Source organism: Microtus ochrogaster, chromosome 7, assembly GCF_000317375.1.
Source record: "Microtus ochrogaster isolate Prairie Vole_2 chromosome 7, MicOch1.0, whole genome shotgun sequence".
Classification (NCBI taxonomy): Eukaryota; Metazoa; Chordata; class Mammalia; order Rodentia; family Cricetidae; genus Microtus; species Microtus ochrogaster.
Genome location: NC_022014.1, coordinates 33,713,821 through 33,739,689, shown reverse-complemented (window position 1 = coordinate 33,739,689; position 25,869 = coordinate 33,713,821). Strand labels below are relative to the sequence as shown.

General features: G+C 49.5%; 2 protein-coding genes across 7 annotated transcripts in view; one reads left to right on the top strand and one right to left on the bottom strand.

Moving 5' to 3' along the window:
* The window catches only part of Elac2 (elaC ribonuclease Z 2), a 21,058-nt gene extending 16,006 nt beyond the window's left edge, over positions 1-5,052 (top strand). For all 3 annotated transcript variants that reach the window (XM_026780501.1, XM_026780502.1, XM_026780503.1), the window contains 8 exons: positions 938-1,076; positions 1,418-1,456; positions 1,586-1,695; positions 2,473-2,572; positions 2,654-2,774; positions 3,039-3,117; positions 3,569-3,713; positions 4,257-5,052. In XM_026780501.1, coding sequence (XP_026636302.1) covers positions 938-1,076; positions 1,418-1,456; positions 1,586-1,695; positions 2,473-2,572; positions 2,654-2,774; positions 3,039-3,117; positions 3,569-3,713; positions 4,257-4,490 — 967 coding nt within the window. In that variant the 3' untranslated portion in view covers positions 4,491-5,052. The remainder of the gene's footprint in view (positions 1-937; positions 1,077-1,417; positions 1,457-1,585; positions 1,696-2,472; positions 2,573-2,653; positions 2,775-3,038; positions 3,118-3,568; positions 3,714-4,256) is intronic.
* A 258-nt stretch (positions 5,053-5,310) lies between these two features.
* Arhgap44 (Rho GTPase activating protein 44) overlaps positions 5,311-25,869 on the bottom strand; it is a 159,790-nt gene continuing 139,231 nt past the window's right edge. Inside the window, exons 17-22 of one of the 4 annotated variants that reach the window (XM_005349867.2) lie at positions 15,701-15,718; positions 14,696-14,923; positions 12,800-12,957; positions 10,892-11,269; positions 8,641-8,692; positions 6,659-6,736 (exon numbers count right to left, since the gene is read on the bottom strand). In XM_005349867.2, the coding sequence (XP_005349924.1) occupies positions 8,685-8,692; positions 10,892-11,269; positions 12,800-12,957; positions 14,696-14,923; positions 15,701-15,718 (790 nt within the window). In that variant the 3' untranslated portion in view covers positions 6,659-6,736; positions 8,641-8,684. Of the gene's footprint in view, positions 6,737-8,640; positions 8,693-10,891; positions 11,270-12,799; positions 12,958-14,695; positions 14,924-15,700; positions 15,719-25,869 lie in introns of all 4 variants that reach the window. The other 3 variants (XM_005349865.2, XM_005349866.2, XM_013347276.2) reach the window with 3 other exon arrangements.

Below are 25,869 nucleotides of genomic sequence, written 5' to 3'. Positions count from 1 at the left end.
GACAGTGTGCACTGGAATGCACCAGCACACCTGAGCCAGTGTGCGCTGTAGTACGGAGGTGCACCCGAGGTCAGACAGTGTGCACTGGAATGCACGGGCACACTTGAGTCAGACAGTGTATGCTATAGTACCCAGGTGTACCTGAGGTCAAATGTTTTTAAATCTGGACATGTTTTCTTCATGAGTGAGAAATGTAGGAAAGTGGGTTAGAGTTGCCTGCCCCCCCCCCCCTGAAGACTTCTGGTTTCTGATCCCTAAATTCAGCCTGGTAGCCTTATTGATGTGAACAGGGCCAGCCTTTTCTCATTTAGGCTCTCCCCTAGAAGTCACTGTCTTTGGATAAGGGTGGCCCTTCCAATCTGTGTTCCTCGAGAGAGGAAGGAAGGGTACCAGAGGGGTACCTCCGTCTGTCTTCTTGAGTAGAGCCTTTGCATTGTGTGCTGAGCTCAGATCTGAGATCTGCCCAGTGGACAACTGTAAGGAACCTTGAGTCACACTTGAGTTCATGCAACCCATCCTGTCTTAAGACCATTTGAAGATGTGGGCCAACAAAAGCAGACCACTTGGAAAGGGAACTGGGAGTCATCTCCTGTGACATAATGCTGTCTGTGGCACTCTCACAGAGTGTGGCCAATTCAGGGGAAGCAGAAGGGTACTGTGAGGGCTGTTTCCACTCCACCATCTGCTTTTTCTTTTTTCTGTTTTTCACACACAGCACTGTGTTGATGTATATCCTTAGAGGCTTCAGGGTTTTTTAGATCTTTCTTTCATATAGAGAAGATAGACTGGTCTAGAATGACCTGTGTGATTTAACTGGTTGACTTTTATATGAGCTTCACAAAGGATAAGGGCGTGTGGTTGTGGAAGGCGGAGGCCGGGATGGCCACAGCAATGCCATTCTAGAGAATCTAGACTAAGCCGTTCCTGTCTTTTGCAGCCCTGACAAGTCTGTGCTGCTGGACTGTGGAGAAGGCACTTTTGGACAGCTGTGCCGCCATTATGGACAGCAAATAGACAGCGTCCTGTGCAACCTCGCTGCTGTGTTTGTGTCCCACCTGCATGCGGACCACCATACGGTGAGCGTGGGACCCAGAGGTCAGCATGCGAGAGCTGCTGGCTCCTTTAGTCAGGGCTTGGGATTCGTTCTCTCTTGTACCGAACTTTTGACTGTACTCTTCTTGCTTCACACACAGCCTAGATCTGGGCCTGTTAGAGCTTTCTAGGTCTCAGCCCATTGCCCTCTTTCTAACATAGCTGTTTTTCCACCTGTACCATTTCAGTCATTGCTTAGCATGTGCAACCCCACCTGTGATGTGGGATAGGAATTGGGTCAGTGAGCTAGGAACCACTTGTCTACAGGACTCTGACCTGTGGCAAGGACCACTGGGCTTGGCTCATTCCATGTGCTCTCTTCCAGGGCTTGCTGAATATCTTGCTGCAGAGAGAGCACGCACTGGTAAGTGAGGCTCCTGACTGACATTGGTAATTGACTGCTTCATAGCCAGCTAACTGTACCTGCAACTGAATCCAAACCATTTTTACTGAGAAGTCTGCTTATTGGCTATACACTGGAATCTTCTTTCAGGAGTCTCTGGGGAAACCCTTCCAGCCTTTGTTGGTGGTGGCTCCTACCCAGCTCAGGGCCTGGCTGCAGCAGTATCACAACCAGTGCCAAGAGATTCTGCACCACATCAGGTGAGCACCCTGTGTCATGAGTCTTTCTGCCCCGCCAGCCAAGCTCTCAAGTAACTACATGGAGACTTATATTACTTATGAAAACTCAGCCTTAGTTCAGGCTTGTCCCACTAGCTCTTCTAACTTAAACTAACCCATTTATTTTCATCTGTGTTCTGTCACATGGCTCATTACCTCATCTCTATACTGCTCTTGCTGCTTCCTCTGCAGCTGGCTGGTGACTCCGCATTTTTCTTAGAGTTCTCAATCTGTCCTGAAGTCCCACCTGTCACACCTCCTGCCTAGTTATTGGCCGTTCAGCTTTCTATTACACCATCATAGCAATATATTTTCATAAAGCATACAAATACCTCACAGCAACCCTGTGCACCAGACCCCAAGCTATTGCCTTCCACTTCTGCCTCCTTCCAGTGTTCCAGCTGACAGGAACTCCAACTGTCCCAGTTCTCGCTGCATCTCTGTCTCTGCAGTACACATCTGCCAGCACAGAAATGTTTACACCAGGTGGTGCACAGCAGGGCTGACCCAGCTTATGTCCGGGGAAGGATGAGAAGGAGCCCTGCTGGCAGATGCTGCCTGTGACTTGCACTGTCTTAACTGTGAACTAGCTAGGCTGGGCGTGTGGCTTGGATCAATTTTTCTGTCTTCATTCCTGTGACAGAAGTCATGTTTCTTAAAACCCCTGAAAGTTCTTCATCCAAAGAACTGAAGTGTGATGGTAAGTGACTTTTTGAAAAAATGTTTTCATTACCATTTTTCAATCACTTTGTCTTATAGTATGATTCCTGCCAAATGTCTTCAGAAAGGGGCAGAGGTCTCCAGTCCCCCAGTTGAAAGGCTAATCAGCTTGCTGTTGGAAACATGTGACTTAGAAGAAGTAAGTGGCCCTGGTGCAAGCCCCACAGAGGGTGGGCAGCATGGGGAGTGGGGCCTGAGTTCTCCACCTCTGCTCCCGCAGTTTCAGACCTGCCTGGTACGGCACTGCAAACATGCTTTCGGCTGTGCGCTGGTACACTCATCTGGCTGGAAACTGGTCTACTCAGGGGACACCATGCCCTGTGAGGCTCTGGTCCAGATGGGTAAGTGAGGGGCGTGGGCTTCACCCTGGAGCTTTGAGAGATGCACGGGATATGGCATGTGCCAGGTGTGTGCAGATGGGTACGTAGCTGATACCAGCAGATAGCAGTCTGATTCTTATCCATTTGGTCCCCTGGCTGTCTTCCTGAGGAGCAGACAAGTCATGGGACCAAGGGAGCTGAGTGTTTGGTCAGAACACAGCTATGGATGCCAGGAGTATATGGTCCTCATCCAAATTCCTCCTTGATGCCCATCTTTCTGTTCAGGGAAAGATGCCAACCTCCTGATACACGAAGCCACTCTGGAGGATGGCTTGGAAGAGGAAGCAGTGGAAAAGACACACAGGTAGTGCCATTTCGTGCTTGTCATCCTCTCTTGTGTCACATGGAAGCTAAGCAGCCTTCTACTCATTCCCAGAGAGATGGTGCCCACTGCCTGAACCCACATAGCTCTCCTGGGCACTCTGCCTCTGTTCTTGATTATCCCCCAAGCAGGGTTCTATGGTGGCTTGTGGGGTTTTAAAAAAAAACAAACCAGCTGGAATAAACTGTCACTTCCGGGTAAAGTGATGTCATGACTGAATCCAGGGTGTTTTAAGACCAGCCTTCCTAGGTGCTGGGGGTCTTCTTGGGTCTTATTCTGACAAACTGACAGCCAGAACCACTGCCAGGCCTTCCTCAGGAAGTGTGGGCAGGCTCTGGCCTCCTCCCAGCCCTCCCTGGTGCCCTTAGCAGGAAGGACAGGCTTGTGGACTCTTGCACCGAGGCTTAGCATCTTATGCATCTTCTTGCTGCAGCACCACCTCCCAGGCTATTGATGTGGGGATGCGAATGAATGCTGAGTTTATCATGCTGAACCACTTCAGTCAGCGTTATGCCAAGATTCCCCTCTTCAGCCCTGACTTCAATGAGAAAGTTGGCATTGCCTTTGACCACATGAAGGTCTGTATGCTGTGTGGACCCTGAGGGTTCTGAGGGGCAGGGCCAGGTAGGAAAGTGACCCTTATTCACTTCTTTTATGGCCTAGGGTCACCAAAGAAAGCCTCTTTATCACTAGCCAGGTGTAACCAAAATCTGACTGAGGACAAAGTCTGCTCCTGAAGGTCTTCCTGCCCTTAGGGTCCCTGGAGATAATAGAACTTCTCCCAGGCCTGGGCCATTCCCACTGCAGCCTTAGCATCAATTGGTGGGAAGGGGCTAGACTCCCAGAGTACCAGGGTCAGGCTTGCCCCTTTTGTCTCCTCAGATAAAGGAGTGGGCATGAGCTTGATAGAAAAGTCTGTACCATTTGATTCCTTTTCCTTTGGTCTCCCTACTCTTCCCCAGGAGTGGGGAATTGGCCCTTCTTCACTGTACTTGCTCCCCTCCTATAGCATTCTTTCAAGCTACAGTCCATGGCCTACGGGTACGTAAGGAAGGAGAGGTGGTCTTACCCCAGCTCTCATACTCCTTTACCCCTCATTATGCTGTCCTGTCTCTCATCAGATCCGCTTTGGAGACTTCCCAACAGTACCCAAGCTGATTCCTCCACTGAAGGCCCTGTTTGCAGATGACATTGAAGAGATGGTTGAGCGCAAGGAGAAGCGGGAACTGCGCATGGTACGAGCAGCCCTCCTGGCCCAGCAGGCAGACAGCCCAGAGGACACAGAACCCCAGCAGAAGCGGGCCCTCGCAGAGGAGCCACACAGTCCACAGAGCAAGAAGGTCAGAACCCAGTGAAGGTCTCAGCCATCCTGGACTAAAGGCTGTGTTCCTCTGCCCTGTGTGGAAGCCACATCTTCTGTCATCCTGGCGGGAGTCAGCACACATGATCTAGCCACGAGGCAGTCTGGAATCAAGAGTAAGCAGTCCTCTGTGGCCATGGCTGGGGAGCACCCATCTGCCAGGTGCCTCCCATGCTTAGAGGAGAACACAGTGGCAGGACAGGAGGTCACACAGTGGAAGACAGCAAGCCAGTCTTGAAAGAAGTCATGGAAATTGAGGTGTCTGCCCTCACTCACTAGCACAGGAGGCTCCCTCTGAGTGCCAGAGTCAAGCCATGGTACAAGTGAAATTGGGTGTATGTGTCTCAGGCACCAAGAATAGTTTTTCCAAGGACTCAGACTCAATAAAGCTCAAGTTTGGAATCCTGAGTTCTTTGGCTTCATCATGGTACTGCTTCAGTGTGGGGGTCGTCGATGGGCTGGGTACCTAGTGTGTGTACACTGCATGCTCCAGAGGCCGCAAGGACCAGAGGCCGCAAGGATCTTGGAGCCTGTTTTTCTGCTCCATGATGAGAAGGAAAATCACTATGAAAGTATGAAGAAGTGTCACTTTGGCCTAGATGCCCTGTTGGATCTGAAAACAGGTTAGTGACGGAAACTCGGAAGGATGTTCAAAGTCGGCTCTAACAGTTACATATTCTCCCTACCCAGGAGAGCATGGACAGCATTTGAGGCACTCGGCCTTCCCTGACGGCAACCTTCAGACTTCCTCCTGAGGCAGCCCATGATGTGTGAATGCCCAGCTGCCTCTCCTGAAACAAGACCATGTGCCAAGCTCAGGGATAATAAATCTATTTTAATAACATTACTCTTGACAACAGTTTGTACATGTATTTAAAGATAACCTTCAACCCCCAGGCTCAGTTACAAATTGGGGGTTGGACCGCCCTTGCCAGGAAGTGCGCGAAGCTGTAACATCAAAAGTCTGCAGATCCCACTCTCGGAGAAGGGTGAGTTTACACTGCTGGGAAAAAATAACTAAGCATTTAGAATTTTTCATTGTACACCTGTACATTGGTTTAGAGTGAATGGCTCAAATTAAACAAATATAGATTTCATATATATAAATATATCATGTATAGGTATATCTATTTTCAAAGGATCAAACTTTAAACATGGACTTCGCATGCATGGCCCAGATCCGTTTTATTCCCTTAATCCCAGAGTGTGAACAGACTCCCTGTGCTCTTGCCCCAGGACTGGATGGGGCATGGTGAGAAGGACGGGCAAGGTCTGCTGGTGAGCAAAGCAGTCCACACCATGGGCTGGGTGGCCAGTACCACTCCCTCTACCTGCTTTGGGGAACAGAATTATTGCTAGTCAGCTGTAACCTCCAGAAGAGGAGTGTCTGGCCCCACGTACCTACTAAGCTGTGTGCCTGAATGGGAAAGTTGCTCTCAGATACCTCACGTGTGGAGAACTAGGGTCTGTGTGAATCCTCAATTCAGGAATGCCAATATGGAGTAGAGGGAACCTTTTGTCAACATGGGGAGATGAAGCTGTCAGAAGTAGGTGGGTTAAGCTGTTTAATTTGGAGCTGTGATGAAGGGTAGCCTGAAAGATCTTTCTGGTTGGCCAGGACCCTGGCAGCAGGCAGAGGATAGACAGTACCCAGGACTTCTCTTGCCCTATGAAGGGGTCTCTCCTCCTGTCCTGCTTCCCCTCTGGTCCTTATGGTGATGCTGCAGGACCTGATGTACCAATCAAGACAGCAACTGGACCCTCTCTTGCACCCTCATCCTACAAAGGCCATCCTGGCAAGCCCTTGAGCGAAGAGGTGGATGCTGCTTGCCATAGAAGCCAAAGATGGATCAAAATAGGCACAAAGTCAAAAGGCAAAGGTCAAACAAAAGGCTGGAATCATCACCCAAAATGAACAAACAAAATCTGCACCACCAACACTGCCACACGGACAGGAGAGCTCTTTTTCCTCTGTCCATCCCCACCCTGGTGTTGGACATGACAGCAAAGGGCTGATGGAAAATCCTTGGCAGGCCAGTGGCGCTGCGCTGGGTGGTGTCTGGGGGCCCATGGATGTATGTACACGTCAGGGTGGGCCACATCAAAGAGCTGTGCTCTCAGACTCCTCTTCTGAGTCCCTCTTGTCAGTCACCGAGTGCCGCCGTGCGTGTTCCAGGGGGCTCAGGCGGAGCGTTGACCCCAGCTCTATGTGGATGGAGGGGACATCGAAGTGGACAAGATCTGCAGAGAGAGGAAAAGGTGACAGGGGGCCAATTGCAAACAGCATGGGAAGCAGGGCGGCCTGGCTCTGCTCAGGCTAGCTCCTTAGCAGCTGGGCTGTGGCTGGATCTGATCTGCTCCTGGGAGCCTGCCTGGGGAACAAGGCTCTTGTCCAGTCTCAGCCTCTGCACCCAGATCCTGATAAGCAGGGTGCCCCCAGGCAGGCCTCAGTAACATCTGGGGATCGTCTGCAGAGGCAGTCACTTAGAAACTGCTGTGTGTCAGTCAGCAGCTCAGCATCTTCCTTAGGATGCTGGATCCACCCCACCTGATTCACGTTTACAAGGAGCACTAGAAGGTCTTTCTAGCAAGGTAGGGAGGATGAAGTTACAAGACTCAGTGTCTGGACATCTGGGAGTCAGCAAAGATAAAACAGCCTCACGGGCCATCAGCTGGGTACTTGGCCCCTTGAACACCACACTGGGAGTGGTCCTGGAGCCTCAGCCACTGGGTAAGATCCTGGAGGGCCAGCCTGCTGAGGCCCTTTGCTGCATGAAGTGAGTTTGGGTGATGGGTCCCCTGGTATCTTCTCTCGGTTCTAGCATTCCTCTACCCACCAAGTTCTGAACTTGGGGTGAGTTTTGTCATCCTGAGCTGGCAGCAGCATTCCAGCTGACACTACACCAGCCTGGCAGGGGCTCAGCCCTGGGCCGCTTGGAAGGTGAGTTTTGTTCTTGTTGGCTTTTTAAAAAACTGACTAAAACATGTTGAGAATAAGAAGTACCATACAGGCTTTACACTTGGACACTGCCCTCAAAGACGTCCACAGACACACAAGCACTGGGACAGCCCTACTCTGCACAACAGTGGAGATCTGTGGTCTGAAGCTTGGCCCAGCCAGCACTAGGTGCCCCCTATTGTGTGTGACATGGACCCCACAGGATGCCTAAAGACTGACTCTTCTGCCTGTGGGGCAGGCTGCTGCAGCAGAGGCGGGCTCTCTGGATGCAGACTTGCAGACCTGTCTCCCCACAGGACTGTCAAACTGGAATATGGGCATTCAGGAGCAGGAACGTGAGAGTTCAGACAGTGCTCAGCTAGTGCAGGGCTGTCTCAACCTTACCTTGGCGGTGCCCTCGATGGAGCCTGAGCAAGAAGGGTTACTCAGCAAGAGGGCAGGACCTAGGGGAGAACCCTCAGGGAACTTTTAACTGTTTCCCTCAGACATGTGAGCACCAGATGCCTCGCTGCTAGTCAGCAGAGCAAAATCCTCTCATTTCTCTGGGTGTCATTCATGCTCTTGCCTAATTTTTAGATTTGAATATCTATTCCTGATGAGAGGGAACCCAAGCAGATAATGATAAAATGCCCCCAAAACCTTGCCCAGGGTTGGACGGACGACCTGCTGGCTACTGTTAGCACAGAAGTGCTGCCCTATGGACCATCCAAGCTTTGCCTTAGCGCTGACAGTGGCACTGGGATCAGCCTGTGCAAACCTGTGGCCCTGTGCCAGACTTCACCTGGTGAGTGTTCTTGGGGACATGTCCCTCAAGCAAAGGGGTGCAGGGAACAATCTCTGGGCACAAAAACTTCAGGAGCTATTACAGCAGGCCTGTTAACTGGGCAAACTGTTAATCTAAGGAAAGGGGATCTGGGTGGAAAGGAAGGTCTGGGTCCTTCTGCTGGGTGTCTCCCCAGCTCCTGATGAAAAGAAAGGAAAGACAGGCCAGTGAGCTCAGAAAGCCACAGGCTCCTAAGCCAGGGGGCTCCCTGAGGCTGGGGAAAGCCAGTAAGTGAAGTAGGCATGCTGTTGGTGGGTCTGAGCCACATGCAGTGAGGGGAGGGGCTGGTGGGAGGGGTGGTAGCCAGGTGGCTGGCTGGGCCAGCTAGGAGGTGTAAAGCGAGGTGAGCTGGGGCCAGCTTACCCTGAAAATCCCCCTCACACGTATCCAACACTGCGTCACTCATGTCACACAGCTGCAAGAACATAATGATAGGATTCGGAGAGAGGAACAAACAGGATGGAACACATGTAACAAAACACTGCCCATGTCACAGTCCCAGATAGGCCACACTGACTGCAGAGTCTGCACTGTCAGACCTATACATACACGACACACAATGGTCTGCTGCCCAGAGAACACTAAAACGACAGAGACGTCGGGCAGGATGTTACTTTAGTCAAAATGTCACAGACATTCGGCCTGGGTTATGGAAAGTGACCTTCTATGCCTCACAAGCTAAGAGGCATTGTCCTTCCTTGACTGCTGATACCCACCTACCACTATGTCATTGTGTTCTTTTCCATTTTCTTGAGTGACATCGCTGTTCATCCTATGTCTTGCAGAATGGGTGACCTTGTATCCCTGCCCGGGAGTGGTTAGAATGCTGAAGGTGCAGTCCCACAAGCACCTCTGGCCAGTGCCCACGGGTTCAGGACGCTCCTTAGGTTTGACTGAGCTAGTCAATGGGTGACAACGGCTGTGTACTCAATATCAGCTAATATAGTGTTACTCAGTATGTAATGGGTGACAGCAGCTGTGTGTTCAATATTCATCACTTCTGAAAGTACAGAAGCCAGGTTGCCTGGTGGCTCTCCCCATAAGGCTGCCACTCCTGACCCACCACAGCGCTTGCTATTGAGTAGCATTTTCATGGACAGCCAAGAGCTCACCCCCACAAGCTGGCTGCCAACTCAACTAGGGAGGAACATGTCAAGTTTTGTGATGATGTGGTGGGGGAAAGAAGGCAGTATCTGAGCAAGGTCCCACTGTACCCAAGTATGTTGGTGGTCTTTGTATGTGTGTGGCATATGATACTTGTGGCACATAATGCATGTAGGCATGTGGTTTTCTTAATGTGTGTGCATGAATATGTCATGTGCTATATGTTTGTGCATGCTCTATGTACATGTGTTATATGTGTATGGTGTGTACATGTGGTCCAAGTATAGCTTATATATTTGTGTGTGCTGCATGTGCATGTAGTCCATATGTGCTGTGTGTACGTGGGTGCTAAGTAAAGAGGTATACAAATGTGTATGCGCATATTGGGGTGTGGTGTATTTATTGTGGTTCACTGGTTTCTCAACTGGACATGAGTCAACTGGCCAAAGTCAACTGGGAAGAAGGAACCTTCTTGAGAAAATGCCCTCACAAGATTACCCTGTGGGCAAGCTTGTGATACATTTTCTTAACTGATGATAGGAGAGAGGGTCCAGCCACTGGTAGGTTCTCTCTCACCATCATGTCTGGGATCGCAGTCCTGGGAGCTATAATAGAGCAGACTGAGCAAGCCATGAGGAGTAAGCCAGTAAGCAACACTCTTTCAGGGCCTCTGCATCAGCTCCTGCTTCCAGGTTCCTGCCCAGAGTTCCTTTTCCAACTTCCCTAGATGATGAACTGTAAGGTTAATACCCTTTCCTCCCCAAGTTACTTTCGTTCATGATGTTTTATCATGGCCATAGAACCCTACGACAATGTATGTGTAGTATTGCTGCAGGATATTTGACAGTACTGTGACACTCCAAGACAGCCGGAATAAGGGAATGATCACAGGACATTAGCAGCCCCTAACCTTACAATTGTGTAAGGTGAATATCCGAGAGACATTTTCAAATGCCTCACTCTTCCACAGCCAACAGTGGCCACAAACTGTAATTTCATACATTTTCCTGGGAAGACAACTCCACCTTCATTTTGAATTTAGAGTACAATGCAGTAAAGCAGTTGTGGGTCTGACTAATTTGCTGCTGGGGGGGGGGGCGAGTTGGTGAGAGAAGAGGAGACTTATTTTTCTGAAGGTGACCCATCTGTAAAATGTGTCTGCAAATGCATCTCCCTAGCGAGGCTTACTTTTCTCCTCAGGGCAAGGTGCTCTCCTCCAGATAAGTATCTGTACTGTTCAGTTGCTGGGCTTTTTCTGGGGGAAGGTGACACCGCCTCTGTGCTCTGATGCCAGCCTCTCTGGAGGTCTCACTCCGAAGGACTCAGTCCCACCAACTGCACAGAATTAGATCCCTAGGCTGGAGCAGTCCCAAGAGCTTCCCTGCACACCGACTGCTCCCCAGGACCGCTTTCCCTAGGGGGCTTGTGGCCAGAGGTGACTGCTGCTCCGGGCCCTGGCACACTCTGCTATGCGTCCCAGGAGCCCTGCAGACAGCCATGGCCTGCATACCTGTAGACATGCTTTCCCCCGGTGACATGCCGTCTAGCATGGGGTGCTCCGTGGACTGTGGACTTGAGGCCGACAGGCTGACACTAGGAGGCTGAGGTGGCGGCAGGGTGGGCCTCTGTCGGGGCTTAGGGGTGGGCCGAGACTTGGCTAAAGTGCTTGTGAAGACAGAGGGAGAGGCCAGGGGAGGGGCTGAGGCAGGAGAAAGCTGGCCAGAGGCCAAGGAGTACCCTGGCGGGTAGCTCAGTCCATAGGGGGATGGAGTGCTCGGTGGAGTGGGAGACAGGCTGACTGGGGATGGCTGGCCAGTGGGCTGGTCAGAAACAGTCCCTGGCTGCACGAAGGGGACCTTGGGAGGAATCGGTGCCAACTTCTTTGAAACTGTAAGAGAAAACAACACAGGACAAATGATTATCAGGAAAGCTCACGGGGACGACTGGCAGTGTGTGTCCTCATGGTTCCCAGCTGCCATTGCTTCCTCCCATGATGCCACGAGTAGCCAATGAGCTTGTAAAAATTCAGAGACCGCTGAGTTTTCTTAACTTACCACCTGCTGCTAACTTTCTTCTCTTCCTCTCCTTGCTGAGTTCTAAGAGGAAGTCAGTAAGCCTGGCTCTACTGGGGACCACAGCTGCTCAGGGGTGCCAGAGAAGAAAATGGGCTTGGAAGCTGCACAATGACTTGGTCTCCCATTGATAAATCTTCCGGCTCCAGACACCTCCAGCCCACATTGACTCAGATACCCTCTCATGTTTGGGCACTGGCCGCCCAGGCTTTGGTTTGTAATCTTTGAGTTAACAGATATAATAGCTTTTGTACATCGATGGAACGCAATACATAATGACCAAATTACAGTCATTACCATTCCCTTGTCCCCAAGTGTGATCACTTCTGTGTGCTGGGAACTGGCCAAGACTTCCCTAGTTCTTTGGAAATGTCTAATTAATTACTGTATATGGACTGTATAGTTAGCCCACTGTGCAATGGAACATTTGAACTCTGCCTCTCACAACTGTGACTTGGTAACTGCATCCCCCACTTCCATGCCTGTGGCCAGGGGTCACTGTCTTTTACCCCTTTCTTATTAAGAATTGCACTCCCTGGGCACGAGTAGGGATGGCCCAACTGTAATTTTCTCTTTTGCAATGCTGGGGAGTAAGAAAGTATCAGGCCCCGAGCCACACCCCACATGGCTGCATTTTAAAGCGCAGCATTGCCCCGGCCTCTCTGAAATGCTTCTCTTTCCCCTTTTATTACTAATCCTAGAGAATGCCTGCTACCTTGAATTGAAAATGAACGCTCTCCACAATGGAATCAAGTACCCAGGAGATCCCACTGACAGGCAAATGCCCCAAGAACACGAACATTAGTCTTCAGAACCGAGGGCTGGCTGCCGGCACAAATGCTAGGACCTCATCTAAGTCTCCAGAGAGGCCCAGTGGCCTCCTCCCCATCTTTGCCCCTCTCCATAGCCACTCCATGAAAGCCACTCTGAGGATATCTTATTTCCCAGGCTTGTCTCCCTGCAGTGTGGATAAGAGATAGGCTCTGCCAACTTGGAGTCAGGTTTCTATCTTCTGCTTGCTCCTACATGCCTTGGGAATATTTTAGCCTCTTCTAAAAGAATAAACGGGCCTCTTTTGTATAGTGTGAAGAACAAGATTTTCTCCACAGCAGTGTGGTAATTCAGCGGCATTACATGGTGAAGCACCATAGCGTCAGGATACATTCCAGAAGTTGTGCTCCTCCATCCATGTCCTATGGACCCACTGCGGTCGCTGGTGGGGTTGGGTGATTTCTCAAAGCTCAGCGCTGAGACTGGGGATTCACTAAGCAAAGGTTTCAGGAGGCCCTTGCTAATGGGGAAAACGTCCATATCCCGCCTAAGAATGCTTGGCAGAGGGGACCTACCTTTCCGGAGGGTGTGAGGACTCTGGTCTGCAGGAAGCTGGCTGGGGCTGGCAGCCGGCTGTGGCCCCAGTTGCGACCCTGGGCAGGCTGTCCCCGGGATGGAACCTGGACTTCCTTTCTGCCCGGACCCCGGAGACAGCTCCTTGCCTTTAGACACACTGAAACACAAACACACAGGACAAGGGAACTCTTGAGCACAGTCAGCTCCAGCATCCATCCTGCTCCCTGCACTGCTAACTCTCACTGCTTTGTCTCAGTCCCTTCTCAATGCCTTTGATGGTCCCGGACAGGGGAGGTGCCTCTCCCTTCCTGAAGCACTGATGGTCTGGGTTCCACCCTCAGCTTGTATTCACAGCCAGCATCCTCTGCCTTCTGGTGACCAAGGAGCACCATGGAACACACATGGGGCTGCTCTATGTGCTGTCCTCAACCAGGGAAATCTGAGTCATTCTGAAGCTAAAGACCTGGATCTTCTTGTTCCTTCCATCATCATGGCTACCAGAATCATGAGGGCTTCCTAGAGTCAGTGTGCCCAGCAAGTGCTAGTAACACAACCTCTACTGCCAAGCCTCTGGCAATGGCTCTCCAATCAAAGGGGACATGTCTGACACTTGCAATAATCTGTACCAGTGAGTGACACCCTCCATAGAAGTGTCCCTAAGAGGTACCAATGCACAATAGCCCTGGAGTGACTTCAGAGCCCAGGAGATCCATCCTCAGGAGTAGTATTCATATGGACAGATAAGCCACACTGCATCTCTTTTGTAAGATGGGACAACCAGTGATGCAGTTGAATGCTGCAAGAGGGGACCATCTCAGTCAATCTGGCCATGTGTCTCTTCTGTCTGGACCACTGTTACCAACATCTACATCTCTAAGATCTCACTGCACTCCCATGGACCCAGAGTCCTGTGGGTGCAAAGCCAGCATCAGGGCTTCTTTGAGCTACAGTCAGCAAGCACTCCAGCACACCCGGTGTTGGGTGCCACTCCCCAAATCCATGGTTATCTCCTTTGCCCTTTGTCACTTTTATATTTTGAAATGGAATTGTGTTCTACTCATTAAAGGAAGCAAACAATAAAAAAATAACTGCAATCTGATTTAGGAATAGTATAAGTTAAAGGCTCAGGGTACCCAGCACCTCATCCCACCCGTGTTTGTGAGGGTGTGTGTGTCCCTAGCATAGCTGCCCAAGCAAGCAGCCTCTCTAGTTCTCTGGTTGCTGCATGAGAAGAGAAACAAACCACTCCATGGTGCGCTTCTGCTTCCAGGTCTTGCCTTCTGCCTGGGCCTCACCAGGTACGGTATCCCTGCCTTCCACCCTGGACCACACTGAGCCTAGTGTTGTGTCAGGAGGGCATGAAATATAGACAGAAATCCCACGTTACTAGCTTTAGGCGGAGAGAGTTCTAGTAATGTTCACTGAACTGGTGATGGAATGGCAACACCAGCAGACAGCACGCTGTGAAGATGACCATGCCCTGGGCATCTGCCACCTTTACACCTCTGGTCTGCACTAATGTTAGTAGTGAAAACAAACGTAAAGGCAGAAGGGAGAAATGCTGACATCCTCAAGTTCAAACCAGGGAACGTATGCAGGCAGGGGAAGAGAGACATGGAGGGTGGGAAGTCCCCAGCGGGGGCTGGAGAAGTGCCACCTTCTATGTCTGCTTGGGGATGCTGCTCTTGGGAAGCCTGTGCTTCACCTGGTAATCCAGGGCAGGTGATGCAGATGACTGGGCGCTGGCAGGATGGAGAAAGCCAAACATGAATGTTCTGATGTGGCGGGGTGGGGGTGAGCAAGTCCAGGAGGCCTGGAGTGGGAGCCAGAGCCCAGGCACCCCAGCATGTACCCCAGCATACAGACCAGCCTTCCATGGCGGGGGCTGGGCTTACCTGGGGCGCTCAGGGGTGGGCTGCAGGCTGGCAGCTGATGGAGAGAGTGCAGGAGCCGGAGTGGCGGGGCTGTCTGGGACCTGCTCCGGCAGGGGTGATGGCAGGGGTGCAGCCAGCTCGGAGGGTGGGGCAGGAGGCTGCATGGAAGGCGGGGCGCAGGATGCTTTCCGACCAGCAGAGGAGCCTCTTCGAGCCACCCAAGATGTGTCCATGACCCTCACACCCATGCTAGCGAGGGACACAAAGACATCTGCTTACCCGCGTGTGACAGGTGACATGTTCCCTCCCCCATGAAGCAGAGACATTCAAGCAATCTGTGTTAGGAGAGAGCAGCAGCCTTAGCACCCTCCTGGGCCCTGGGAAGCAATGCCTACAGTGGAGAGGTGTGGCTAGCAACGCTCCAGTGCCCGGGCTGCTGGGGACCAGCCCAGGCCTGGCACGAGCTGCCCTCCCACAGTGGCAACACACAACGGGGCACAGCCAGCAGCTTGGGAGCCCACAAGCTGTGCTTTCACCCTCTGCCAAAGCCAGCAGGCCCTGGGATAATGGCCCCCAAAGCATCCTGGGGTGTGGAACTCAAGCTGTCCTCAGAGCAGAATGCGGCCTACCTGTGGGGCAAGGGAAATGTTCTTCCCATGTGAGATGAAGGAGGGTGGGACATGGATAGACAGCACCGGTCTAGGACGTGAACCAACCGGCAGGAGACTTCTAAATACATCCTTTTTGCAAGGTGGGTTCTAGCCCCAGCTTTGCCACTGCTGGGTATCCTGTCAAGGCACAACCTCTGTAGGCCACAGCTGCGTATTTATATAGCATGGAAGGAGCTGCTCATGCCTCTGGTCCCTCCAGGCTCGGAGTCTATTTTGATGATGGACACACAGCTCCAAGTAAGTCGGACAAGCAACCAAACATGGCACATTCACCCTCTTGCCGAGCTCACTACCACACAGCTCGCTTGCTTTAAGAGACTGCAAGTGACCTCGTAGCTACCAGAGGATACTGTACCTTTGGATTTTCCTAAGGCTGCAGGGACAGAAACATACAGATATTAGTGTCAATGAATCTACAGCTTCCTTTGGACACAGGTGGTATGTCTGCAAGGGGAACTGTGATAGTCAGAGTCCTGATGTAACGTTCGGGTTGTGTGACAGGGTGACTACTGTGTAGTTGCCCTCCAAGCCACAGTCGTGTCAGTGGATAGAACAGAGCTGTCTAGTTGCCAGGGCTTTGGGGACGATGGAATCATCAGAGTGCCAGACATCTACTTGTTTTCAAGTTGTTTGAAACACAGAAAGCAGTTAGCACCCCATCACTCGGTCCAGGGGGACCTGGTCCCGTGTCCTTGGGCAATAGCTTCGTTGACTAATACAGGAACTCTGATATGGAGGGAGACACGGACTTCTGTGTGAGGACAAGCCGCACTCCAGGACACGCTCGTCTCTAGTGCTTCTCAGCACAGGAGGGGAAAGTAAGAGGACATGCCCGTGCTCATCACCCCTCTTCTCCCTCAGTGGTCCAAAGGGCTGAGCTAGTGCACCGTGGAGTCCTGCCTGTCTAAACTGGGCACATGTACCTTATAGAGGTGCAGCAGGATGAGAGGCCAATTCAAAACAGAGATAAGCTGTAGCAGGTGGAGTGGATCCTTCAAGGAAACACACCTCAGCACAGACCGGAGGTGAGGGGTCCTGTGAGGGTGCTACCAAACCAACCGAGGCTGCCTTAGCTTCCTGAACCTTTCGTGCCTAGTGCTATAGCTGCCATTTCTAGGTGCCCTTGAAGATGGCTTCAAGAGGGCCTCTTGGAATGGAGGGGGAGTATCTCTTCCCAGGACCCACTGGCTTTCATCATCTTCAACAAGCACCCTCAGAGAGCATCCAGAGAACCTCAGGAATGTCATCAAACTGGAGCAGGGGTCCATGAGTGCCCCCTGGTAGTGACAGCAGGCCAAGGAGGATCAGCAAACTATGCTTTCTGGATTTCAGAATTTATCAGGACAAAGGGGGAGAAAAGCTTATTCCTGAACAAAGGGAGGGAGGCTGTAATACTTAGTGTCCAAGGTCAGGCAGCCACGTGAGTCCAGAAGCCCCACCCCTCTGCTCTGCCATGTTCTCTTCTACTTAGGAAGGCCTTCCCTCATCGGGGAGGGAAAGCTAGGTCCTTAGAAGCAGAGCTGTGAGAAATTCTTTCTCTTTCCAAGGGCAGCTTCTAATAATGGGAACCTCAGACCCCAGTCTACCCACTGATCTGGTTCAGCAGCAGAAAGAGCAGGTTTGGGTACCAGTTAGGTATTGAGCGAGCCCTGGTAATTATGACTGGCAAATGTCAGCCACTAAGAATTCCAAGCTGAGTGCACACTGCCGCCTTCACCAGAGGCTGCTGGCTATGCCAGTTACACCCCTCTGCCTGCTGGAGAGCCTGATGGGTGGGACATCGTGGGTTCAGTGAACACGCATACCATGTCCACTGACATTTTCAAGTAGTTATATGAATCTTGGGATGACTCAATAGCAAAGGTGGAGGCTATGCTCACAAATACTCAAATATTCATTTAGACTCAAAGGAGCAGTCTGCTAATTCTGTATGCCTGAACGTCCACATAAACTCAGCCCATGACAGCCATGACAAAGCTGCTCCGAAAGGGGCTGCCCACAGACGAGGGGATTAGACTGTCAGTCTGAATCGACAGTTCTCAAGTCTTTGTTGTTGTCTCACAGAGTGATCAGAGCAGACTGGGGACAGAATGGAAGTGGGTGACTCCGGTAGGTGCTGCGGATGGAAACTCAGTCAACGTGGAGGCCCCAGCACCTCCATGACTCACTCTTGTGAAAACCGAGGGGCCAGCCTTAGAGAAAGGGAGCAAATACCAGGTTAGGAGGAGACCATGGAAAGCTAAGGTTGGGGAATCTATAAACAGGAGGCACACTGCGAACCCCAGGGAGAGCCTCCTGGAGCACTGTGCTCTGGCTCCTCAGGATCTCTCTTGGGGAAGCAGGAAGGACTCAAGGGGTGTGCCTGCAGAATCTGGGAGTCAAGATCGAAGTGCTGGGTTCCTACTATTGCAGAGTAAGGAAACATCAGCCAGACAACCCTCACTGAGAGTCATGTGGGTAGGCCAGATGCCAAGGCTTCGTTCCTCCCTGCCTACCAGAACCTTCCATTTATTTCTTTGTTACTACAGGCTTTTGTGACATACAGTCTTGTGGAGCACAGGTTGGCCTCCACCTCCCAGGGGCTGGCATTACAAGGGTGTCTTCACATACAACCAAGCACCATTTGCATGAGATTTGCAAAAAAATTATACTTTGGATTTTTTAATGAGACTTTAACAAAGAATTGGTTCTGAGATGACCCATGCCTCCAGGCCCAGGTAGACCAATTATTATTGACTTCCTGTAACTCTTTCCTCATAGACAGAACGGGGCAAATCCTTCTTTCCTGCCTACAGTAACCATAAGGGTAACTTGTGATGACAGACCTGACATACCTCATAGCACTGCCTGGGGGAAAAAGTGACAGAATGGGTTGTTCTGCATTTAACATGGTGTTGTGGTTTGGAGAGGGCTATAGTGTGTCCTCTGAGAATGTGGTAAAAGATGCTAGGAGCTGGTACCCACGCACCTTGGGGTCGAGGTGATAGGGTCACAAGCGACACTGTCTTCAGAAGGACCCGAGAAGTTTCTGGTGGAACCCTGCTTCTCACATAAGAGATGTTCACCAAAGGGCAGGCATGCTCCCGAAACGTCTTGCCATGCCGTCTCTTGCTTTCGCATATACTCCTACTGCCATCTGCCATGGGATGCAGCCAAGGGGACCTTCACTATTGCTAAGCCAAGGCCGGCACCATGCCTTGGAAGCTCCAAAACTATGAGTTATGTAACCTTCTTGTCTTTACCCAGTGTGGTGGTTTGAAAGAAAATGGACCCCCATAGGGAGTGGCACTATTAGGAGGTGTGGCCTTGCTGGAGTTGGTGTGGCCTTGTCAATGAGGGGGCAGGCTTTGAGGTCTCCCATTTGTTCAAGCTACGCCCAGTACAGACTCCTGCTGCCTTCAGACCAAGATGTAGAACCCTTAGCTTCTTCTCCAGCACCATGTCTGCCTGTATGCTGCCTTGACCGGCCATGATGATAATAAACTAAATAAATCTTTGAAACTATAAGCCCCAATTAAAGGCTTCCCTTATAAGAGTTGCCATGGTCATCATGTCTCTTCACAGCATAGAACACTGGCTAAGGCATCCAACCCCCAGCATTCAGTTATAGCAACAGAAAGTGAACTGATATAAACACGAAGTATGTCTAAGAGGATGTGTGCCCAGCTATGACATGGTATTTCATCAGACGATGAGGTGGGGTTGTAGCAAATGAGAATATATCTTGGAGGAGGGGCCTACGGGCTGGTTTGTATTGCATCTCTGATGTGGTGACTACGTATTCTCTCTGTTCAAGGCAGCAGAGTGTGCTTTGGAGGCAGTGCATATTGGCATGAATGCCAGACTTGGCAATTATTAGCTATACAATACAGATACAGATGAGCCATCTTTGAGAATCCTTTGTGAAGGAGTAGGGGCACACCCTCTCTCCATTGGAAGTGGTTATAGAATAATGAACATAAGACCATCAGCCCAAGGAGACCAGGCACAGGCGAACACACTTCATCTGAGAATGTGATATGCAGAATGTTTCAATCCCAAAGCTCTGTGAGCTGATGAGAATGTCAGAGTTCCTACATGTGGCCTCAAGTGTGGACTTGCAGTCAAAGTAGGAGCAGGAAAGAGGCTGTGTAAAATGACCTTCAGGATATCTATCTATCTGTCTGTCTTATCTATCTATCTATCTATCTATCTATCTATCTATCTATCTATCTATCTATCTATCTATCTATCTATCTATCTGAGAGAGACATATTTCATTTTTATTCTTGGGTTTCACCCCCAAGATGTTTCGTGTGTTTAAGCATATACTTCAAATTTTGAACTATTTCTAGTCCTAAACTGTTTTTGTAAGGGGCAGACAGTCTTGAGGAAGAATCAGCAGTGGTAATGTCCTGTCACTCAGATGCCAAGTATATATGACTTTAAAAGGTGTCTAAGTAGGTATGACGGCACACATCTTTAATGCCAGCACTCAAGAAGCAGAGACAGACAGGTCTACATAGTGAGTTCCAGGACAGCCAAAGCTACAGGATGAGACTTTGTCTTAAACAAAATAAAATGTCTACTCGATGAAGGCACGGACTGTGTTTATGAAGGGGTGAGGAAGGATACTGTGTTAGTGAACTGGGGACAGTGTGAGATGGAGACACTGGGAAGATGCTGCCTGGGTTTAATATTTGAGTTCTTCCCTACCAATAAAGCATGGAAGAAGGGTGACTCAGAGCCCCTCTTCCTTCTGTCACTTTGTCCTGTAGGACTCTGGCCCGTCAGACCAGTCAAAAAGAATACTTGCAGCCTAACAGAAGACTCTAGGAGTAAGAAACTAAAATTAAGGGGGAGGTTCGCACAACCCCGCCTGGCATGGTTGGAATCAGTGTCTTCCAAAGACCTATGTGCTGAAAGCCTGACCTCTGGTCCTCTGGGAAGATGATGGAGCCTTTAGGAGCTGGCCCTATAGAAGGACATTAGGTTACCAGCAGGCCAAGCAGCAGTTTGAAGTCTAAAGCCATTCTTCACAGTAAACTCTCTTCCTCTGAAGTTGGCTATGGCAAGGATTCGGTTCCATTAGCAGGATCTGACTATTATATCTGTACTTTCCGGTACTCAGCCCTGGACGGCAGGTAGAGGGGGCAGGAATAAGAACTGTCGTCTCGGCTGAAAGGTTCACTGGAGAACAGACTGACAGAGGACAGGGGACCTGACTATAAAGGGTCAAGACCTTCCTGCCTGAAGAATGGTTTCTAAGTTAAAGAGAGCCCTTTATGACTTTCAGGTGTCTTTGGTCAGTGTGGCTTTAGTATATTTTATGCTTGTAGAGTTAGCTCCAACACTTGGCAGAGTGTAGACAGAGAAAAATACCAAGTACTTAAGAGGCAAGGAAAGGGCTTGGTCAGGATGCCTTGGTGGCAGAGGAGTGGACCAGGCATGCCATTCCTTTAAAGATTTATTTTTATATGTATGTTCTTCTGCCATCTGTGACACATGTGAGACACATGTGAGAGTGCCTATGGAGGCTGGAAGAGGGCACAGAAACCCATGCAACAGATTGGAAGCCGCCCAACCATGCTGGGAGCTGAACATATGTCCTTTGGAAGTGCAGCAAGTGCTCTTAACTGCTGAGTCATCATTCTTCCAGCCCTGGTGTGTACTACTCTGCTACCTTAAAGATGTGGGAATGGCACTCAAAAGTTGAAACTTCCTGACAGAGCTGGCTGTCAGCTCCCTGCTCCCTGGGGACAGATCCCTCTGGGACCACAATTTCTCTGCAGGGGATGCTTGGACTTTGCACTAACATTATAAGATTGAGTGTCCCCAGAGACATAGGAAGAACATATTGGGCTAGTCTCAGAAGTTCCAGAACACCACCATGGCTAGCTCTGATGCAAGAAGATGTACATAACACAAGAGCAAAAGGTGTTGAGGTTTCCCAAGATCAGATTCTTGGTGCAGGAGAATATGCTGATCCACAGGTCCAAGCTCTTTATGACGAAGTACTGTGTCTATGTCACCAAGCAGCTTAAAATGCTTGGAATAGGATACAAGATCCAACACTTGGCAGAGTGTAGACAGAGAAAAATACAAATAGGAGACATTTCCAGTCTATGACCAGCTGTTGGGATAACACCTGATCTAATAGTTCATTTAAACAAAACCTTAGATGGTGATAAAGATTTGAATAGTCCAAGAAAACTGACAGCTGAAGCAAAAAAGGAACTGACAATGATTGAGGAAAAATTACGGGAGGCACATGTGGATAGAGTGAACCCAAATCTTAGCTGCATCCTAGTCATATTGCCTTCCAGAATTTCTCCTACAGGGATTCTAATGCAGAGGGAAGATATTATTTTAGAGTGGATATTTATACCTAATAAACCAAGTAAAAAATTAAAAACTTATGTGGAAAAAGTCTCTAAATTAATTATAAAAGGTAAGCTGAGACTTCGTCAACTAACAGGTATAGATCCAGCAGAAATTATAGTGCCTTTTACTACTGAAGAAATAAAAAAGTTATGGGAAGACAATGAACCGTGGCAAAGAGCTTGTGCTAATTTTTTGGGAGAAATTAATAGCAACTATCCCAAAAGTGGTAGACTTAACCTCATAAAGAGAACTTCTTGGATTCTTCCTAGAATTATACGTGATGCTCCAATAACTGGAGCTCATACGTTCTATACTGATGCAAATAAATCAGGGAACGCAGGTTACAAGTCAGATAAATTGAGTAAGGTGGAACAAAGCCCTTATAATTCTGTCCAGAAGGCAGAATTATATGCCATTCTTACTTATGGTGCTAAGGGATTTAAAAGAACCTCTTAATATAGTTACAGATTCACAATATGCAGAAAGAGTTATCTTGCATATTGAAACCGCTAAATTTATACCAGATGACACAGAGTTGACTTCATTGTTTATCCAGGTACAAGACATAATCAGGAACAGGCTTTGTCCGATGTACATAACACACGGAGACAAGGACACTCATGTGTCTGCTGCCATCTTTCCCACAATGCTACTCACCGGCACCTGCTAATGGTTGTATTAGGCTCCTGCAGCGGCAGTGATAGGTGCCACAAAATGGGCAAACAACAGCTATAAACAAGCAGTTCTGGAAGCAGATTCCAGGCTCTCTATCACAATGGTCCATTCAGCAGCAGTGCGGCTGTGGTCCCTTCAGGGGCTCTAGGGGACATGTGATCTATTTCTGTCCCAACTTCTGGTATCAGCCCACCTGCAAATCTTAGCCCCACCTTCACAGCTCTAATGCATTGTGGTTCTCTGCCTCCCTCCTATAAATGATGTCCTATAGGGACCACTGAGAAGCCAGTGCAGCTTCCTACTTCAAGATCTTGCAAAAGATCTTTTTTTTCCAGAACAAAGTAATATATACAGGTTGCAGATTTGGACCCCGTATCTGTGTGTAGCCACCATCCTGTGTGTCATGATGAAAACCACAGATTTGAGCTCTTAACTCTGACCCATGACTCACTGGAGACATTCCACTTGCGGTGATGTGACTCAGAAAGGCTTCGTGACCAGCCCGGTGGAGGGCTAGCTGCCTTACATGACATCTAAGACTCAGAAGCTATTGGCCCAAAAAATGATCTTGACGCTGACAGAAGACTTCCCACTCTGGCCCAATTTTATCTGGTTTATCTGTCCTAACTTTTCTGATTTTATAATAACAGCTTTATTGTTACATAGTTTACAGTTTCTTTTATCTTGGGCAAAAACCTCCAACAAGATCCATGTCAACATTTCAGTGGGAGACTTAACAAGACTTTAACATTTTTCTCTAGATACATTAAGACCTCAGAAATGGGGAAGTTGAGAATTAGTGAACACTGTGCTGCTCAGTGGATTTAGAATATTCTCTTCTCCCTCCAAGAGCAATGAGTCCACTTTCTTTCAAAGTTCAGAACTGACCACTGTTCTAGATATCTGTTGCTGGGCAATTTCATTTTTGTCTGCACGTGACAGAGTATACTTACAGTATACTATGCTGGCTGTGACATCATCAGATACACAATCTCATATGACGGTCATGTATGTGAACAATCATCACCCAAATGTCATCATGTGGTACATGGCTTCAAACCATGCCCTGTCAGACAGCTCTTTGAAGGTCAACTTAAACTATGCTTTCCATCTCATTTGCTGTGGAATATACATTTTAAAACACACACAGTACATTTTACTTCACGTACTGCAGCAATACATAGACGGGGAGGGTAGATGATGGAAATGAAATTTTGAGTTTATAAACTTAGATTTTGTGTGTGCGCACTTGTGTACATGCATGTATGTTTGTGTTTGTGTGTGTGTGTAAATGCACCACAGCACACTTGTAGAGGTCAAAATATAACTTCTGAGAGTTAATTCTCTCCTTCAACCATGTGATGCCTGGGGATCTAACTCAGGTCACCAGGCTTGGTAGAAGTGCCTACATACACCTACACACACCTAGCTTCCCAGAGTCCCCAACCTAAGATCATCATGGCACACAGATGGGGTAGTTCATTCCCAGTGCTCTGAAGCTGCAGGACTACACTAGAGATGTGGCATCAGCTTGAAATGTCATTGGTCAAGTTGCTGCCACACCTGTGTACTGCAAGAGGTCAGTAGACTTGGAAAAGCCCAGTGGTTCTGAGGTGTTCTCTATGGCTTGGGCAGCACCACCATCTACCCATGAATGTACCCTGACAGCTTGGCAAGGGGTTACATGGGCACTGGGCTGCTGCCAGCACCAGCATTTATCCATGAGGGCGTGCTGACACTTGGCAAGGGGTCGCATGGAGATTGGGCTGCTGCTAGCACCCACATCTATCCATGAGGGCATGCTGACGCTTGGCAAGGGGTCACATGGGCACTGGGCTGCTGCCATCACCAGCATCTACTCATGAGGGCGTGCTGGCGGCTTGGCGAGGGGTCGCATGGGCACTGGGCTGCTGCCATCACCAGCATCTACTCATGAGGGCGTGCTGGTGGCTTGGCGAGGGGTCGCATGGGCACTGGGCTGCTGCTTAGAATGAGTTTTAAAAGAAACGCCCAAGGCGTGCTCCAGATTTCTGTCTCTCTGATTCTAGTTTTGCTACTTTTTTTTGGTAAAGATTTTTCTGTTCCATATTTGAATACCTAAGAGTTTCCATTTTCCCTCTCCCTGCAAACAACACACAAATGCACACATATTCAAATAACTACATGCAACCTCACACATCATGTCTGTTGAGTAAGGTCGGTCACAAGCAGGAGCAGTAACCCACTGAAGACAGCCGCCCCACCCCTACCTCCTATATTACGGGACACAGCCGTAGAGCTTCTCTATAAATTCCAGCCCCCAGTGCCAACTCCATGCAGAAGGAGGAGGGACAGTTTGACTGCTACCCTTCCACAGGTCCCCCGGGCCCTTCTGACATCTGCCTTTGCAGTACAGCCTAGTGGTTCCTGGTTTAAGGCGGCATCTGGCTGCTTTGGTTCCTGTCATCCCAGTTTCAGACGCTCTGACTTGGGGTTCCATGCTCCTGCCCCAAAGCAGCTGTAGATTGTGATTGTATGGAAGGAGTTTTTGATTCCTAATCCCGGTCTACTTAACTGACTGACGTGGCAAAGCCTGGTAAGCCACTCCAGCAGCAGGTGTGCTGATACCCTTGGTGGGCTGGACTCCCATCATAGACTGTCCCCGGGTGACCGCTCGCCAGGACTCATTGGGATGGGTTATATAACCTGTTTATGCCCCTGCTGCTTACTAAGGGGATCACGTTGTGTAATTAGGCATTATGTAAACTGATTTAATGGGCTCAGGAGTGGCATGCCACCCACTAGGCTGGCTGCACTTGAACTGCATTCAAGCAGACAGACCCTGAGGAACTTAGAAAAGCTGTATACTTGGGTCTCTCCTAGGTGAGGTTTCTTTTCCTCTCTCACAGAGAAACTTGTTCATTAAAGGTGCTGCGAATACAAGGAAGCCGCTCAAGATGGCAGGTTAGCAGGCAAAGACCATGCAGAGGCAGGAATGGCCGCACATTTACACATGCTGGCTCTTTTGGGGAACGTCTATACTACTGAGATTTAACTTCACATATGCAAAGCACGAGTTGTGCCACTGGGCTGGACTCCCAGCTACACATCGGTGTATTCTGGGTGTATTCTGAGTCAATAAGGAGCTTAGGGGCTGGGGGTGTGGTTCAGCTGCCAGAGCCTTTATCTAGCACAAAGCCCTGAGTTCAGTCCCCAACACTGCCTAAAACCAGGTATACGGATACATAGTCCCAGCACTTGGCAGTTGGAAACAGGAGGATTAGAAGTTTAAGGTCATCCCTGTTTATATGGGCAGTGTGTGGCTAGCCTGGGCTATATAAGACTATGTTGAAATAAATAAGAAGAAAATTGAAGTTTATGATTGAAAAATCAATTCCCTTTACTGACCAACATTTGTATATTTGCTGAGAACTAACCGTACTGATGGCAATCTGGTCAGTTAAGAAGGCTGTATTTACCTCTGGCTTAAAGAGACGTAGGCCAAAG